The 14,634-nt window shown below is 44.6% G+C and overlaps 1 protein-coding gene across 1 annotated transcript in view; it reads left to right on the forward strand.

Moving 5' to 3' along the window:
• Positions 1-14,634, forward strand: part of MYO5B (myosin VB) — a 147,008-nt gene that overhangs the window by 98,125 nt on the left and 34,249 nt on the right. Inside the window, exons 20-23 of the mRNA XM_068176078.1 lie at positions 1,460-1,616; positions 4,300-4,539; positions 8,291-8,530; positions 13,339-13,423. Coding sequence (XP_068032179.1) covers positions 1,460-1,616; positions 4,300-4,539; positions 8,291-8,530; positions 13,339-13,423 — 722 coding nt within the window. The remainder of the gene's footprint in view (positions 1-1,459; positions 1,617-4,299; positions 4,540-8,290; positions 8,531-13,338; positions 13,424-14,634) is intronic.

The following is a 14,634-nucleotide window of genomic DNA, read 5'->3' on the forward strand; positions in this document are numbered from 1 at the left end:
CTAGGTGCTGTGCTGAGGTCGTAACTCAGTCATAGACAATCTGGTTATAATGAGGTGACTACAGTGCTCTGAAGGATTTAGGTGAAAGTGTTTCACAGAACTAATATTTTCCTGGGACAGCCTTTGGTAAAGGGCATTTGGATCAGCCAGGGAAGGGCTGCCTAGTTGGTATGCACTCCTCCCCTGCAGGGACAAAGTTTGTGTCTCCGTGATGTCCAGCGGGAGTTCTCAGGATTGAGTGGCTGTATCCTTTGTAATGAGGAAAATCACTCCAAATCACTGGCAGGGGGGCTGTGTACAGTAGATAATAAAAGAGCCCAGTGTTAACTCTTTCTGTGCAGGAACCCTTGTGCCAGTGGCTTGCTGGGGTTTCTGTACGTAGCACTCTGCTGGAGGTGGGCTGCTGGTGGCAGGTGTGACGTGGATGTGAGGGAGGAGCGGAGCAATGGAACAGCATCCCAACACACTGGCCACCTTCCTTCTTGTGGCCCTTCTTCAAGCCAATCAGCAGAAGAACATCAGAGATACTAGCTGAATTTGCGGAGTTATTTGTGATTGTGAAAGGGGTTGGTGTCTGGGCGAACCAGCTGCTGCAGAGTTTCTTCTACATAATTTTTCAGTTCCCCTCTTTGTGCAGGGTTTGTAGGGTGGGATAGCATCTGAGTAACTGTCTCTTTTTGAAGACAGACCATTCCTTATCCTCTTCAGGAAGCCCTGGCTCAGTGGGTCTTAATGAGAAACCATTTGCCTCAGTCAAAGGAATATATAAACCAATCTGATGTGGCTCTTAATTTTGACAAGCTTTTTACAAAATAAAAGAAGTGGATCAAATTTTCTGTATAATGCTGCATGCTGAGAGCAATAAATGGATCATAAATCCAGCAAAACAAGCTAATTATCAAATTTAATGGATGGTTTATGGGCATTTATTAACCGGTGTAACAGCAAATTGAACATGAGTTCAGCTGGAGAATGGGAGCAACATGGTATGGAGTTGACCACATCCCTTATTATTTACTGTCTGTGAATGGCTCGAGGCTCTGCTCAGGAATGTTGCCAAAGCACTGCACACCAGTTTAAATGTCAAATCAATTTGCTGCTGTTTTCACTGAGTCAGTAGTGCACTTTTTATAGTCAGGGAAGTCATGGAGCCAACCTAGGTGCTGGTTGGCACAAGGATGCAAAGCAGAGAGCTCAAACCAAGGAAAACCTGGGGAATACTTGGGCTTAATGCTGTTTGGGAACAATGAGGTGTGTTGATCTGTGGTTCCGGTGCTCCTGGGTTCCATGGCTGCTGTCTGATAGCATGGAGGCTTTCTTAGCCCGGCTGTTGGGGTGGTCTTTCCTGAATACCACCAAGCCACATTGGACAAAATGTTTTCCTCTCTCCCTGGTTGAAACCAGGGAGAAAAAAAGTGGAGTTTATTTAACCTGCTTACCCTCCTCCTGTGCATTGCAGGCTTTTTAAGCACCTGAGGAGGACAAGGGCTGCCATCATCTTGCAGAAGCAGTACCGAATGCTGCGGATGCGCCGGGCCTTCCTGAGGGTCCACAGCTCCATCCTCACCATCCAGGCTTTTGCTCGGGGCATGTTTGTCAGGAGGATTTACCGCCAGGTACACCTCCACGAGGGTCTTTGCATGAGGAAAGAACCTTTATGTTTACTTCTGCGATGCGTTTGTTGTGGCTGTGTTGATGTTTGTGAAGCTGACCGCCCCCAGTGTTGCCAGAGAACTGAGGGTGACGGTGAGCTTTGGTATTTGAAGCTGTGCAAGCAAAAAACATTTTGGCAGCAGCACCTCAGCAGAGCAGCTAAATGGAGTTGGTCTCTGTGGTGCGAGGAAGTGTTGTGGAGATGTGGAAATGTCATGTGGTCTAACCTATGCTCTGCTGAAACCTCCCCATCCCTCTGAGTGTGTGTCGGAGCTGCATGCAGGGGCTGTTCCCAGCAGGGTAGGATGGCAAGGAGGGTCTGCCATGGAAGGCAGTAAGTAATTAATTGATAGAAATAGCTCTTTAATTAGGTCTCTCCTTTGGGTTTCTGTGTTAAACCTGGAGCGGGACGCAAAATATTTAGAGTTTCATGACAGCATTGATACAGTGAGAAATCATTGAATCCTGGGGTGGTTTGGGTGTAAGGAACCTTAAAGATCACCTCATTCCACCCTCTGCCATGGGCACGGACACCTCCCACTGTCCCAGGGTGCTCCAAGCCCTGTCCAGTTTGGTCTTGGTTACTTCCAGGGATCCAGGGACAGCCACAGCTGCTCTGGGAAAGCTGTTCCAGGGCCTCCCACCCTCCCAGACAGCAATTCCTTCCCAATATCCCATCTGTCCCTGCCCTCTGGCAGTGGGAAGCCATTGCCCTTTGTCCTGTCCCCTCATCCATTGTCCAAAGTCTTTCTCCAGCTACTCTCTGTCAGGAAACTGAGAACAGCTTTGTAGAATCTTCTGTCTGCTCCTCAGACCCAGCACTGTGTTGGTAGTTACCTAAATTGGTGCCTAACTGGGTTGTGGGGCTACTCCAAGAAGTGAGAGGGATCAAAGAGGGAAAAGCCTGTTCCTGGAAGTAATTGAAATTACCTGGACACCTGGTGACCTCCCAGAGAGACCAGGGCTGTCCTTTGAGACTCACCAGCTGGTGATAAGCAATTTGTGCTGCCACTGCTGTTTTGGCATCTATTTTTTAAAGTGGAAGCTTCTGCAGATGAGGCAGCTGGTCCAGCAGTTAAACTCTCTGAGATTCAAGGCCACCCAAATCTTAACAAGGTGTGGAAGCTGGCTGAAGGCCAGGCCTCTCTAATCTGAACATCCTTAATCTCTGGAGCTCCTGGGTATAGGATTTAGATAGAAGTGTTGGTTCCAGTGAATGTTCAGGAACAGATGCAGGGTTGTGGGTGATGATCTGCGGGATGAGGGCATGCCCAGTGCCCACCCAAAATTTCACTGTAAAGCTGAGATAAGTCCCCAAGGCAATGCAGTGTGGTTTCTTCTACTTCTTTGGGCATCCCTAGCTTTCCCCATTTGTGAATGCCGAACCTGGAGACATAAAAAGCTCATTTCACAGTCATTCTTACAGCATCCTAAATTCATACAATCCCTTTATTCTGAATTAAAATTTGCAACTGCAAAGAAAGCCTTAGGGTGAAACAAAATAATTGTAAGAGAAGCTGATAGGATAACCTTTTCTGAGACAACTTAACCCAAACTAATAACAATAAAATGTCTTGTAATCTTCAAATTCTCCTATTTATTTCCTTAGCAGACTGAAGCATAAGGAAGCTATTAACAACATGCTCTTTGTATCTCTAAAATGTCAGCCTTCAATTTTAGAGAGCAAAATTGAACTGCCACTGACTGACAAGATAGCTGTAAATTTTGGGGAAGAAGTTCAATGCAAACATGCCAGAAATTTCATGAAAACAGATAAAAATTACTACAAATTGAACTGTGCTAGAGAACTAGCTGCAGACTGTAGTGAAAGGACTCATGGTTTTATTTGAAGGTTATCCACATGATATGAAATCCCATCAGGACAACATTTATCTGCAGTAAAAATTATCATAATGCAGAGGCGGAACACAGGAAAAAAAAATCTACGGATCTGTTCTGGTGTGGGCGACGTCTGATGCTGAGGGGACAGTAAGTTCACTGCTAAGTGTTGGGGTGTCTGTTTATTCTGGAGCCGTGGCTCTGGTGGATCTCAGTACTCTTCTGAGGTGGTCCACGAAGTCACATTTGAGCCCAGATGCCACCTGCACCCACCAAGTCCTCACAACCAGGATAATAATCCCCTCATGTCAGTGGCCAGGCAGGTCTTTACTTTGAGATCAAGGAGGCTCCTAGGAGAGGTGTCCTGCCTGCATCCTCTGAGAACAGTGCCTGTCCATGAAAGAGGGTGCAAAACAACACCCAGCACCTATTTCCAGCCATCAGCACCTGCATCTACCAGGACATTTCTTGGAGGAGAAGCCCTTCCCAGGGCAGTTTGGGAAGTGTTTAATGTTTGTTGTAGCCAAACCAGAGTGACCCTCCAGGAACAGCCTTAAGCTGAAGGAAAGTAGATTTAGAGAAGATATTGGGAAGGCTGTGAGGGTGGGTAGGACCTGGCACAGGTTTCCCGGAGCAGCTGGATCCCTGGAAGTTTCCAAGGCTAAGCTGGACAGGGCTTGGAGCACCCTGGTGTAATGGAAGGTGTCCCTGCCCATGGCGGACGGTCCTTACAACCCAAATATTCTGTGGTCCCACAATTCTATGCTTTCCCTCTGTTAACTGCCCCGTTGTGCCCGTGTTTTGCAGATGTTGATGGAGCACAAGGCCACCATCCTGCAGAAGTACGTCCGGGGCTGGCTGGCCCGCGTGCAGCTCCGCCGGGCCCGGGCCGCCGCCATCGTGCTGCAGTGCCACTGGCGGCGCCTCAGAGCCCAACGCCAGCTCCAGGCCCTCCGCATCGAGGCACGCTCGGCAGAGCACCTCAAGAAGCTCAACATTGGCATGGAGAACAAGGTGGTGCAGCTGCAGAGGAAGGTGGATGAGCAGGTACGTCCCGGGCCGTGCTAGGACAGGCCTGGCCCAGCCGCCGCTTCGTGCCTTCCCCTGTTGTCTGGGAAGGGTCGTGTTGGTGGCAGCCAAGCATTTGGAAGGGTGGGACGCAGCTTGCTCAGGGAGCTGCACGAGCTGCGCTGGAATTGTTGTGGGGACTGCCCAGCAGGGCTCAGAGTGGGAAAATGGAACGGCACTTTTGGAAAGTGTTGCTTGAAAACCCAAGGCAGCTCTACGTGGGATCCCACGTCACGGGTTTGGGGCTGAATTGCCCTGCTGTGCTTTTTGCTCTGCGGGCACTGAGCGCGCAGAGTGCGTGCCACCACTGGTGTTGTGAACCGTGTCTTTTGGGAGTCACATTCCCTGGAAGTTATACAGCAATTTGGGTTATCCACGTTTGCTTTGTGTTAGTAGACACAACAACTCTCCAGGAGTAAGGGGAGGGTGGGATTGTGTGATGTGACAGATCCCTGCGTGGCATGAGTTAATGACCTTACAGTGACTGTTTGATCACAGGGGTGTTTTCATCAGTAGGCATTTGCCATTAATAAGATGCAGAATAATGGTTTGATTTTACAGACATAGCAGAATAATTTTTTCACCTACTAATGTGTGCAAATTACTTTGTTAAATACCTTCTGTGTTGCTGTACAAGGAATTGAGGGGTAATCATAAGAAATGATGAGTGGGACCTAGTTGTATTGACTAATATCAACAGGAAAATTCATATCCACTTGTACCCTTAAACCGAATTTTTACAGGTAGGAGAACATACTCTTCAGTTGGGATTACCCCTTATTTGTAGCACCAGTTTGTGATAATTCCAGTTTGTCATTCCGAGATGGTGTCAGAGACCCTTGTCCATCCCACATGGCTCCCTCACCACCTGAAATCTCCCCACCGCAGTATGACAGGAGCAGTCCTGTGTTGGGGGTGGCTCTGTGTTGGCTCAGACAGTGCAGAGTCAGGACCCACGGGGGTTTGCATTGCTGTGGTCGCCCTCACTGCAGTGTTAATTGGCTGCAGTGCATTAACTGCACCGCAACAGGGTCCAACTTCCAGACCCTGGTGTTTAATTTTAAAATGCCTGTTTCCATACATAGATTTTGCTAGCAGTAGCTTAGGAATGGGAAACTCTCAGAATAAGGTTTGGTGTGACCTTTCATCCAGAAGGTATTTTGGTGGAATTGAATAGGAAGAGTCATTCCAGGTTGAGATAATTTGGGCTGAACTCATGCAATGAGTGTGAACATCAGTGTTGGATCTGCTGAGCAGCTGGACTTGACACTGGAACATCAGTGACAGTTTTTAGTTTGTATTTTTCCCTATTTCCTTGCCAGGAAAAGTGTGCTGTAGAACAGTAAAGGAAAAAAAAACCCAATATTTGGTTAACATTGGCTTTCCTGTCATGGGTTTTGAAACCAGCAGAAGGATCTGCTTTCGAAAAGGAGACATGGAGAGCTTTTAACTAGGCAGAAATAATGGTCTTGAGCTCATCTTGCTCTCCCTGAGTCTCTCCACAGACTATTTTGTAGGAGTTTCTTTGATGCTTTCTGTGTAGCTTTTGCAGGAAAGAATTCCTGCTCTGGGTTACATGTGGTGGTCTGTCCAGTGGGCTGAATTTAACCATCCTTCCAGGGCTGCCAGGTTTCCCTGGGATGCTTTGGAAGGTGCTAAGGGACACCTTTCCAGTAGATTCTCTTTTCAGTGCACTGAATCTTTTTTCTGGCACGGTGCATTTGCAGTATCGTAGTTTCCCTGAAGGATCTTGCTTTCAGTCCTTGCTAATCTGCAAACACAACCTTTGAAATTACCAATTAACTTTACAGGGGGAAAAAAAAAGCATATAGCAGGTAACCTGGAGAGCTGCAGTTGTGTTGTATTTTTGAGTAGCTGAGGAAGAAAATGTTTCTATTTCTGCTACTTTAGCTCATGCATGAGTAGAGATGCAATCCTCCGTGTGCCCCTAAGGAAGAGATCTTTCTTTGAAAACATTAAAACCTATTATTGTATGTCAGCCTCAGCTCAGATGCTCTGGCATCTGTAACTGGAATAATTTAATTAGGTTTTTTAATCAGGTGAGGGATTTTTTGCACACAGAAGAAAGATTTTGATCTATTTTGCTGCAAAACATCCTCACTGGAGCACTTTCCTTCTCTCTTTTTTTTATTTTCTTTTTTTTTTTTTCCTTTTTCTTTTTCTTTTTTCTTTTTTTTTTTTCTTTTTCCTTCAGGTAATTTTCTTTAAATCTGTTTGTTACAATTGCCTGAGACATATACAAGGCATGTGCCTAATTTAGTATTGCCTGTTCTTGCAGCCAATATTTAGACACATTTCGAGCTCTCTACACTCTCTCTGCAAGCACTACTATCTCTGTGAGCATTTTTGTGAATAAAACTCATTTGGGTAACAAGCTGATAAATTTGCTACATCTGCCTTTGGTAGCAAAATTAATTAGGTTTTTTCACAGAGCCTGAGTTGAAACTAGGACCGTCCCAGGTCTACAGGGCTGGATAATGATTGAAAATAAAACAAGTTTGAGTTCAACAGGGTTTAACTGTTGAGCAATCTCTGATTGCAGTGGGGAGCAACCCAGTAAATGCTCTCTCATGTCAGTAGTTTTTAATAAAAAAACCCAGAACTATTCCTGTGCATTTACCTTGTATTTGTATAGCAGGGGGTGGAATGAGATGGGCTTTAATGCCCCTTCCAGCTCAAATCATTCTAGGATTCTATGAAATGCCTTTGGTCATGAAGAAATTATAATTTCTTAATATGATACGAATGCTGAATTTTGATGTTCATTAATAATTCATTACTAGGAAGCAAAGGAAAAAAATGTTAATATGCCTCATTTACTTGTTTTTCCATTTGAGATGTGTCTTTATCTTGCTTCAGAGCACTGAGATGCAGGGAGAGGGGGTGCTTTGGGAGGTCACCTTAAGAGGGGCCAGAAGGATGATCAGAGCAGACTTTAAAAACCAGAATGCATTTTAAGTTTCAAAATGGTTTGTGTGGTATCAAGATTATCTACCCAAAGTCAGCACAGGTCCTGTAGTAGGCTTTTAATGAAGCTCTAGGTCTTTGGCCTGTGGATATCTAATAATGATGATGTTTTATTGGTCACAGTGCCCATTGACTTTGATTTGAAGCCCAAAAATCAGCTAAGTCTGCTGAATTTTCCGTTCTCAAAACTGAGGAGAAAATCAGTGCTAAATGCTTTAGAAGTGAAAACCCGAGCAAATGAAAGGATGGCTGAGGTGGCACATGACTTAAAACTGGAGTTTGGGGAGCTCCTTGTGCTTGAAGCTGCAGTCCTGTATTGTCACTCCAGGTTTCTTCAGGCATGGGATTCAGGAATAGCAGGGTAAACTGCAAAAGGAATGCTACAAACCCCCGCCAAAACTGCAAACCAATCACATTAAGCAATGCTGTTTGGAAGCTGTAGAAGTGTAGTATTTTGGTTTGGTTGCCAGTGCTACCAAGAGTTATTTGCCTTTGCTCTGAGTGATATCAGCATAGTACCAATTGGACAAATGCTTCTGTAATCGTTGCCAAAATATTATTGAGCTTTTCTCACAGTTAAGAAATAGCTTTTAGCTTTATAAGCTTCATTAGCATATGCATGGCGACATGGTCTGTCACCCACCATGCTTGAGGATTTGAGTGGCTACTTTTGTAGTGCATCACTGCATGCATTGATGTCTCTTGTGCTCTTGTTTTCTTCTTTCTGGAATGCTGGCTGCAGAACAAGGAGAACAAGCTTCTGAATGAGCAGCTGTCCATGCTGACATTGGCCCACTCCTCCGAGGTGGAGAAGCTGAAGAAGGAGCTGCAGCAGTACCAGCAGACCCAGCAGGGTGATGGCAAGCAGCTCCTCAGCCTGCAGAGGGAGATGGAGCAGCTGCAGTTGGAGCTGGAGAGGGCTCACGTGGAGAGGGAGGTCATGGAAGACAGCCACAGCAAGGAGAGGAACCTGCTGAGGAAGGTACATCTGTCTGTCTGTCTGCCTCAGGTTGTCTCCTGCAGGTGGCCATCACTCTTCACAGCTCTGAAGGGGAGTGTCTATTCTTTGACTGTTATTTCTCCTGCTGAATGCCCCTAGGATTTACCCCAGCTCATGGAGCAGGGCAGGTAGACATCCCTGCAGGAGCAGTGGCTGCCTTGTGTCAGGACACCCCATCCTGATGCCTTTTGTGCTGCCAACCACAAGGAAACACCCCAAACCGAAACACATCTGAAAATCAGGGTGCCTAATATCCATGAACGTTATGGAATCACAGAGTTGTAAAGGTTGAAAAAGACCTGTAAAATCACCAAGTCCAACCATCAGCCCAGCACCACCGTGTTCAGCACTAAACCACGTCCTTAACTGCCACATCCATGTGGTTTTTGAACACTTCCAGGGCTGGTGACTCTGCCACTGCCCTGAGCCAATGCTTTACAAGCCTTTCAGTGGAAAATGTTTCTCTGGTACCCAATCTAAACCTGCCCTGGCACAACTTGAAGCTGCTTTTCTTGTCCTAAGCTTCATGTGAATGCCAGAGCTTCATGTGTATACAGTGATTCCTCAAGGCTGTGTAATGCAAATTACTGGGGAGGTCTGTCGCAGCTGCTGCAAATATTAGGAGGATGTAAATATTCCTCACCCCAGCCTGGGATGGGACACAAGGCTCAGTTTCTGACATAGCTGGTGTTACAGGTACACACAGAGTATCACCAATGTGTGAACCAACTTCCCTCCCTGAGGAAAAGCACTGCTCCAGCACCAGCTGCTGGTTGTTACAGGTTTTTTATAGGGTTTTGAGCTGGGATATACACAAAATAGGTTGGTTTTTTTTTTTTTTTTTTTTTCCTCCTCCTTCATGCAAACCCACAGAATATCCTGGTTTGGAAAGGAACCACAAGGACAATCAAGTGCAGCATTCCTGTGGGAGTGGTCCAACACTGCCACCATTGTGCAAGAAGGCATTCTAATGGGAGGAAGGGATTCCAGAGTGTAGAGTTTGGAATAGAGTTTGAAAATAGCAAAGATGGACCTTTTGCCCTGAATTTCTTTGCTGATCAGATTAATTCTGAGTAACACCCATTCTCTTAACCTGAGGCACTGAGATGAGAATTCAGTTTCCTTCTGCAAATGCTTGTGGCTGCTCAAGTTAAATCCATGATATCTCTTCTGCACCAGAAATTGAATTGAATCTTTGATCTTGCCATTGAAAATAATTTAGGGCTTTTCTACTCGATAAATTGCAAGGAAAAAGCTGTTTTGCAGCTGTTATTCTAGAACAGTACTTGGTGTGTGACAACCTGAAGACGAGTCACTTTTGGAAATTAAAAAATTAAAAAAAAAAAAAAAGAGCCTGGAATTAGCTGTATTATTATTACAGTGGAAGAATGTCCTTATGAGGCTTCTCTAGCACACTTCACACAGCACCAGCCGAGCCCTCAAGGGGTGGGTTTGGCTGAGAAGCTGTGGTAAAGGACTGTGGTCAGGGTGATTTACCCTAAACCTCTGGCATGACTAAAATGCACTGTTGGCTGTGCTTCTCAAAGAGGTGAACAGTCTGTACACCTGCTGTCCTTGGCTGGACCAAGAGAGCTGCCAGGTGATCCCTTGCTCCACTCCCTGTACTTGTGGTGCACCACACAGAGACATGTGAAACCAATGATTTCCTTTTAAAATTATAAGATTATTTTTGGTGCAAGGCTCTGTTCATTAGCTGGGTGCAGCACTGGCTTTTAGGGCCTAAAAGGATGCCTGATTTTAAGGGTGATGCAGCTGGGGATAAACTGTGTCTCTTTGTTCTTGGTTGCAAATCGCCTTCAAGCAGTTTGATGGAAGGTTGGCTTAATCACTGAAGAAATGCTTTTAAAAAGCATGGAAACAAAACAGAAGATTTCCCTTGTTGTAAAAGTGCCTACAGCAGAGCAAATACTGTGTATTTCACCATTAAAATAGATGGTTTAATTATAAAACATTTCTAATGGTGCAGGCTCCTATTTCTGGCATTAGCTTTCCATTGCTCCCTTCAGTTCCTTGTAAGTGGGAAGATGGAGAGGACCTGTTTCCTTCCTGAAAATATTAATTTAGCCAGAACACTTCCCAAGAAAATTTCTGGGAAGAGATTTTTGAGTTGTTCTAATATCTGCTAGAAGCTGGGAAACATAATGAAACTAAATTCAGGTGAGAAGCAGTTTTTGCCTTCAATATCAAGATGACATCACGGGCATGGATGTAGTGGGACAGATTCTCAAAGACATCTCACTTCTGAGTGAGACTGAGATGAACTTTTAATTTTTCTGCAGCTTCTGCAAATCCATGTCAGTTTTTAGTTACTGAAAAAAAAAGTCCTTTAATCTCTTCATCATAGCTATTCTGTCCAAGTCCTTAGTTTTAGAATAGCTCTTCTTATTTAGTTTTGTGATTAAGTTTGAAACATATGGGTAAGTACCAACAGCTCCTTCTAGGGCTTTTGGTAGCACCTATTCTTCTCGCTTGGTGGGCTAGGATAATTCACAGCCTGGCCAGGAATTTCATTCAGAAAGTGCCAAATGCCATCATCCTTCCCTTACAAGATTGGGGGAGGATGTAAGGCAGACCTTATGAGCAGGTTGTTCCAGGGAAACACTTAGATAAGAGCTGCAGCCATCACAAGTGCTCCCTGCTCAGCATCTTCCACAGAAATCTTTTGAAGCAGGTGCTCTTGCATTTGAAGCACCTCCAAAGATGTGTTTGTGGAAAGATAAGCAGGAGGTACAAAAGTTGTCCATGTAGGTATCAGGGATGGAGTTGTTCCTGCCTGGCCATTGTGTGACCTGTTCCCTTTGACCCTCCCCATGTGTAGTGGACTGTTCACATTCCCACTGGGCTCGGTTACACACAGGTTTTGATCTCTGAGCTTGTTCCTGTTTCACATAGAAACAGGAATGCAGAAAACAAATCCTGTTTAAGAGAACATCTTAAAAATACCTCTACCCAACCTGGATTAGAAATTTTAAAATCTGGGAATAATTTTTGTGGATTCTGTTAAGTCTTGCTCTCCCAAATACCCTCTCAGCACTATTGAGAATACTCAAGATTTTGGTCCAGTTTTGTTTTCCAGCCATCATAGCTTTGGGCAGAGAATTCCTTATCAGCACCCAATAAAAAGCATTAGTAAAATAATCCCACTGTATTTAATCTTTTCCTGGTGGGACAAACAAGTAGAGCTCCTCACTGTCCCATTGCAGCACAGGTTTCCCTTCCACTCCATCACTCCTCTATCTCTTCTCCAATTTTTTAAGAATTCTTCATACCTTGAAGTCGCTAGTGCTGATCTAATGGCAGATGTGATTTATGGTGAAGAAGTGCAGTTGGTTTTGGTACAGAATATTAAAATCTTGGCTCAGTTCACAGCATTTAAAACACCAGTAGCTCTGTATGCTTAAATTGTGGTGTTTTTCACTTTCTAGTTGTACATCCAGACTCCAGCCTTCTAGGAGAGGTGCAGACAGATGTAATGGAGACAGCTGGAGTAAATTAACAGGGACAGTAATGAGTGGGGAGGTTTTTCAGTTAGTGCGTGGAACAGGACTGATTCAGTTGTGACATAAAAGAAAATATTCACTGTGCTTGTCCTCATCATTAGTATGTATCTGGCATAGCCAGTGTTTGATCAAACACCTTAATTTGAACGTGCTTGTGTGGAAGACTGAAATCTGTGCTAGGAGTGCATGCCAGCTGGGCTGCCTATAAATTTAATCGAGTGATGACAGCAAAATTATTACTCTTGGGCTCTGAAAACTCTTATTATGGTGTTTACAGCGTTGTTTATCGTTGGCGCCTTGAGATCCTTCTGCTGTGTGTAGCCGTTTCCTAAGCAGTGGCTACAGGAAATGAAGGAGTCATAGGTGATGACACATGCTGGGATGATGTGCATTCTCCCTCTGACAGCAGCAGAATCATCCTGCTTAGCTGTGGCAGCGTATTTCACTTGACAATATGATGGTGGTGTGTTTTGAGATAACGCTGTTGAATGCACCAGAATTCAGGGAGCTGAATGATGTTCCAGGATTGGTTGCTGTCAGCATCAGTCCAACATTGCAGTTGTGACAAGTGAAAATAGCATTTTTAAGGATTTAGTTCCTGTTCTCATTATTTTTTACGAGGCAATTGTTGTTAATAGTTGCTAAATATGCTGCTGTTGTATTGCCAAGGGCCCTGGTACATGTCATTCCTCACTGTACCAGAGGTTCTGTAGTTGTGGGAAGCACTGAAGTGACTCATCATGCTACATGGATTGGGTACAATAAAGTTAAAAAAGCCTGATCTATTCACTCAGCTTGCATTCACTGTGTCCATCTCAGCTCCTGAAGTGCTACATCTCTGAGAACAATCAGCAGACTTATTTCCCCAGCAGCTGTGACTCGGTGCTGTGACTTGAAGACAGTGATGAAGCCCATTGAAATCTAAAAATAAACCTCTGATTTGGTGACCTGATCACTTCCAAGAGCTTTGCTCCTACAGGTCGTGGCCACCAAGTCCAGCTGCTCAGTATTTTGTAAGATTCTGCTGAAAACATTGATTTAAAGGAGAAGTGCAGTCAGGACAGGGAAAGTTATTCTCTTTTGTAGCAATGCATTTCTCCTGTGTTTCTTCTACTGTTGTACAAAGGATAAGTGGCAAAGCACAGGGGAACAGATCTTTCAAAGAGCAAAGAGAGGCCAAACAAAGCCCCCTGTCTCCTGCCAGGTGAAATTAATCCCCACAGGAGCCCTGCCCTGCAGCTAGCAGTAACTCTCTGCCTTGTTCCCTAGTGTATCTCCAACCTGGAGGAAGAAAATACTCTCCTGAAGCAGGAAAAAGAGGAGCTGAACAGCAAGATTCTCTGTCAGTCTGAAGGTAGGAAAAACTGCCTGTGGCATCATCATGCCTCCATTAGACGAGGGCTTTTCTCCCCTGAAGCTCGTTTTCCCTGCCTTGAAAAGTGCTAATCTTCCCGTGACCTTTTCCTGGAGGCTTTTGTCTCTATTTTGTTGTGCAGGTAGTTCTGTTTGTGCTGTTCTACTATGGGAACATAACTACCTGCACAACAGGTAAGCCAGAGGCCAATGTAATTGGTGAAATACAGAATAAAGTACCAAGCAAGGCTTTTTAGTTATGTTAAAGCATTTCATTTCGTGCATTTAGTTCAGTTACGTTAAAGCATTTAATGCAGACAGTGTGGGAGGCAGTGAAGCTGATGGAGTAGGGAATAGCTGTGTCCCAAGAATAATTAATAAAGGATCCAAGGGGCAGCACAAATTCACATTACTGAGCTGTGGTGAAGGATTTCTCTAGTGTGACATGAGCCTGTGAGTGATTTTTAAAAGCAGAGACTTAGCTGACAAGTCATACACAGGGGAAACAACCTGGGAAAATCCCATTTCACAAAAGGGACTCTCATGCATGTATTGAGCTTTTCTAATTTTTGTCATCCTTTTCAGCTTTGATTTTGCAGCAGGATTTACAAAGGTCATCATACTGTGGATGTAACAATCACTGCTCCATGGTACTTGTGAAGAGGCTTTTGCTCCTAGCCTAACACAAAACAAAGAAATGAAGATAACATATTAAGAAAAAACTTGCTGCAAATATTTATTCATCCCTTACAGGATGCTTTTGGAGCATCTAAGATGGGAGAAAGGAGGTGGAGGGGGTTGGTTTGTTGTTCACCAATTTAAAACAACACATGGGCTACATTTGTCTGGTTCCTTAGGAAGAGGAGAGACTGGGTTTGCTTCCAGAGGAGGGGTTTTAACAAATAACTGAATTTATTTGGATATAAACTTCTTTGAACCCCCACAATCATGCCATGGTAAATGGTCAATGATGGCATGAGGAAGAGCTGCTGTTGTTGATTTGCTTCTATGCCAAAGCTGCTGGTGGGAAGCAGGCAGGGAAGTTTTCATATGCAGCAAGTACCACATTTTCAACCCAAATGTATTTCTGTACCATGCTGGTCTTTTCTTAAGTGGGTTTATGACTGGTCCATGGGAGCTGGAACTGCCATAGTTAAATCATGGTTTGTAGATGCTGGAGACTTCTCTTTAACTCAAGGCAAAGGACTGCTC

Source organism: Anomalospiza imberbis, chromosome Z, assembly GCF_031753505.1.
Source record: "Anomalospiza imberbis isolate Cuckoo-Finch-1a 21T00152 chromosome Z, ASM3175350v1, whole genome shotgun sequence".
NCBI classification, from domain to species: domain Eukaryota; kingdom Metazoa; phylum Chordata; class Aves; order Passeriformes; family Viduidae; genus Anomalospiza; species Anomalospiza imberbis.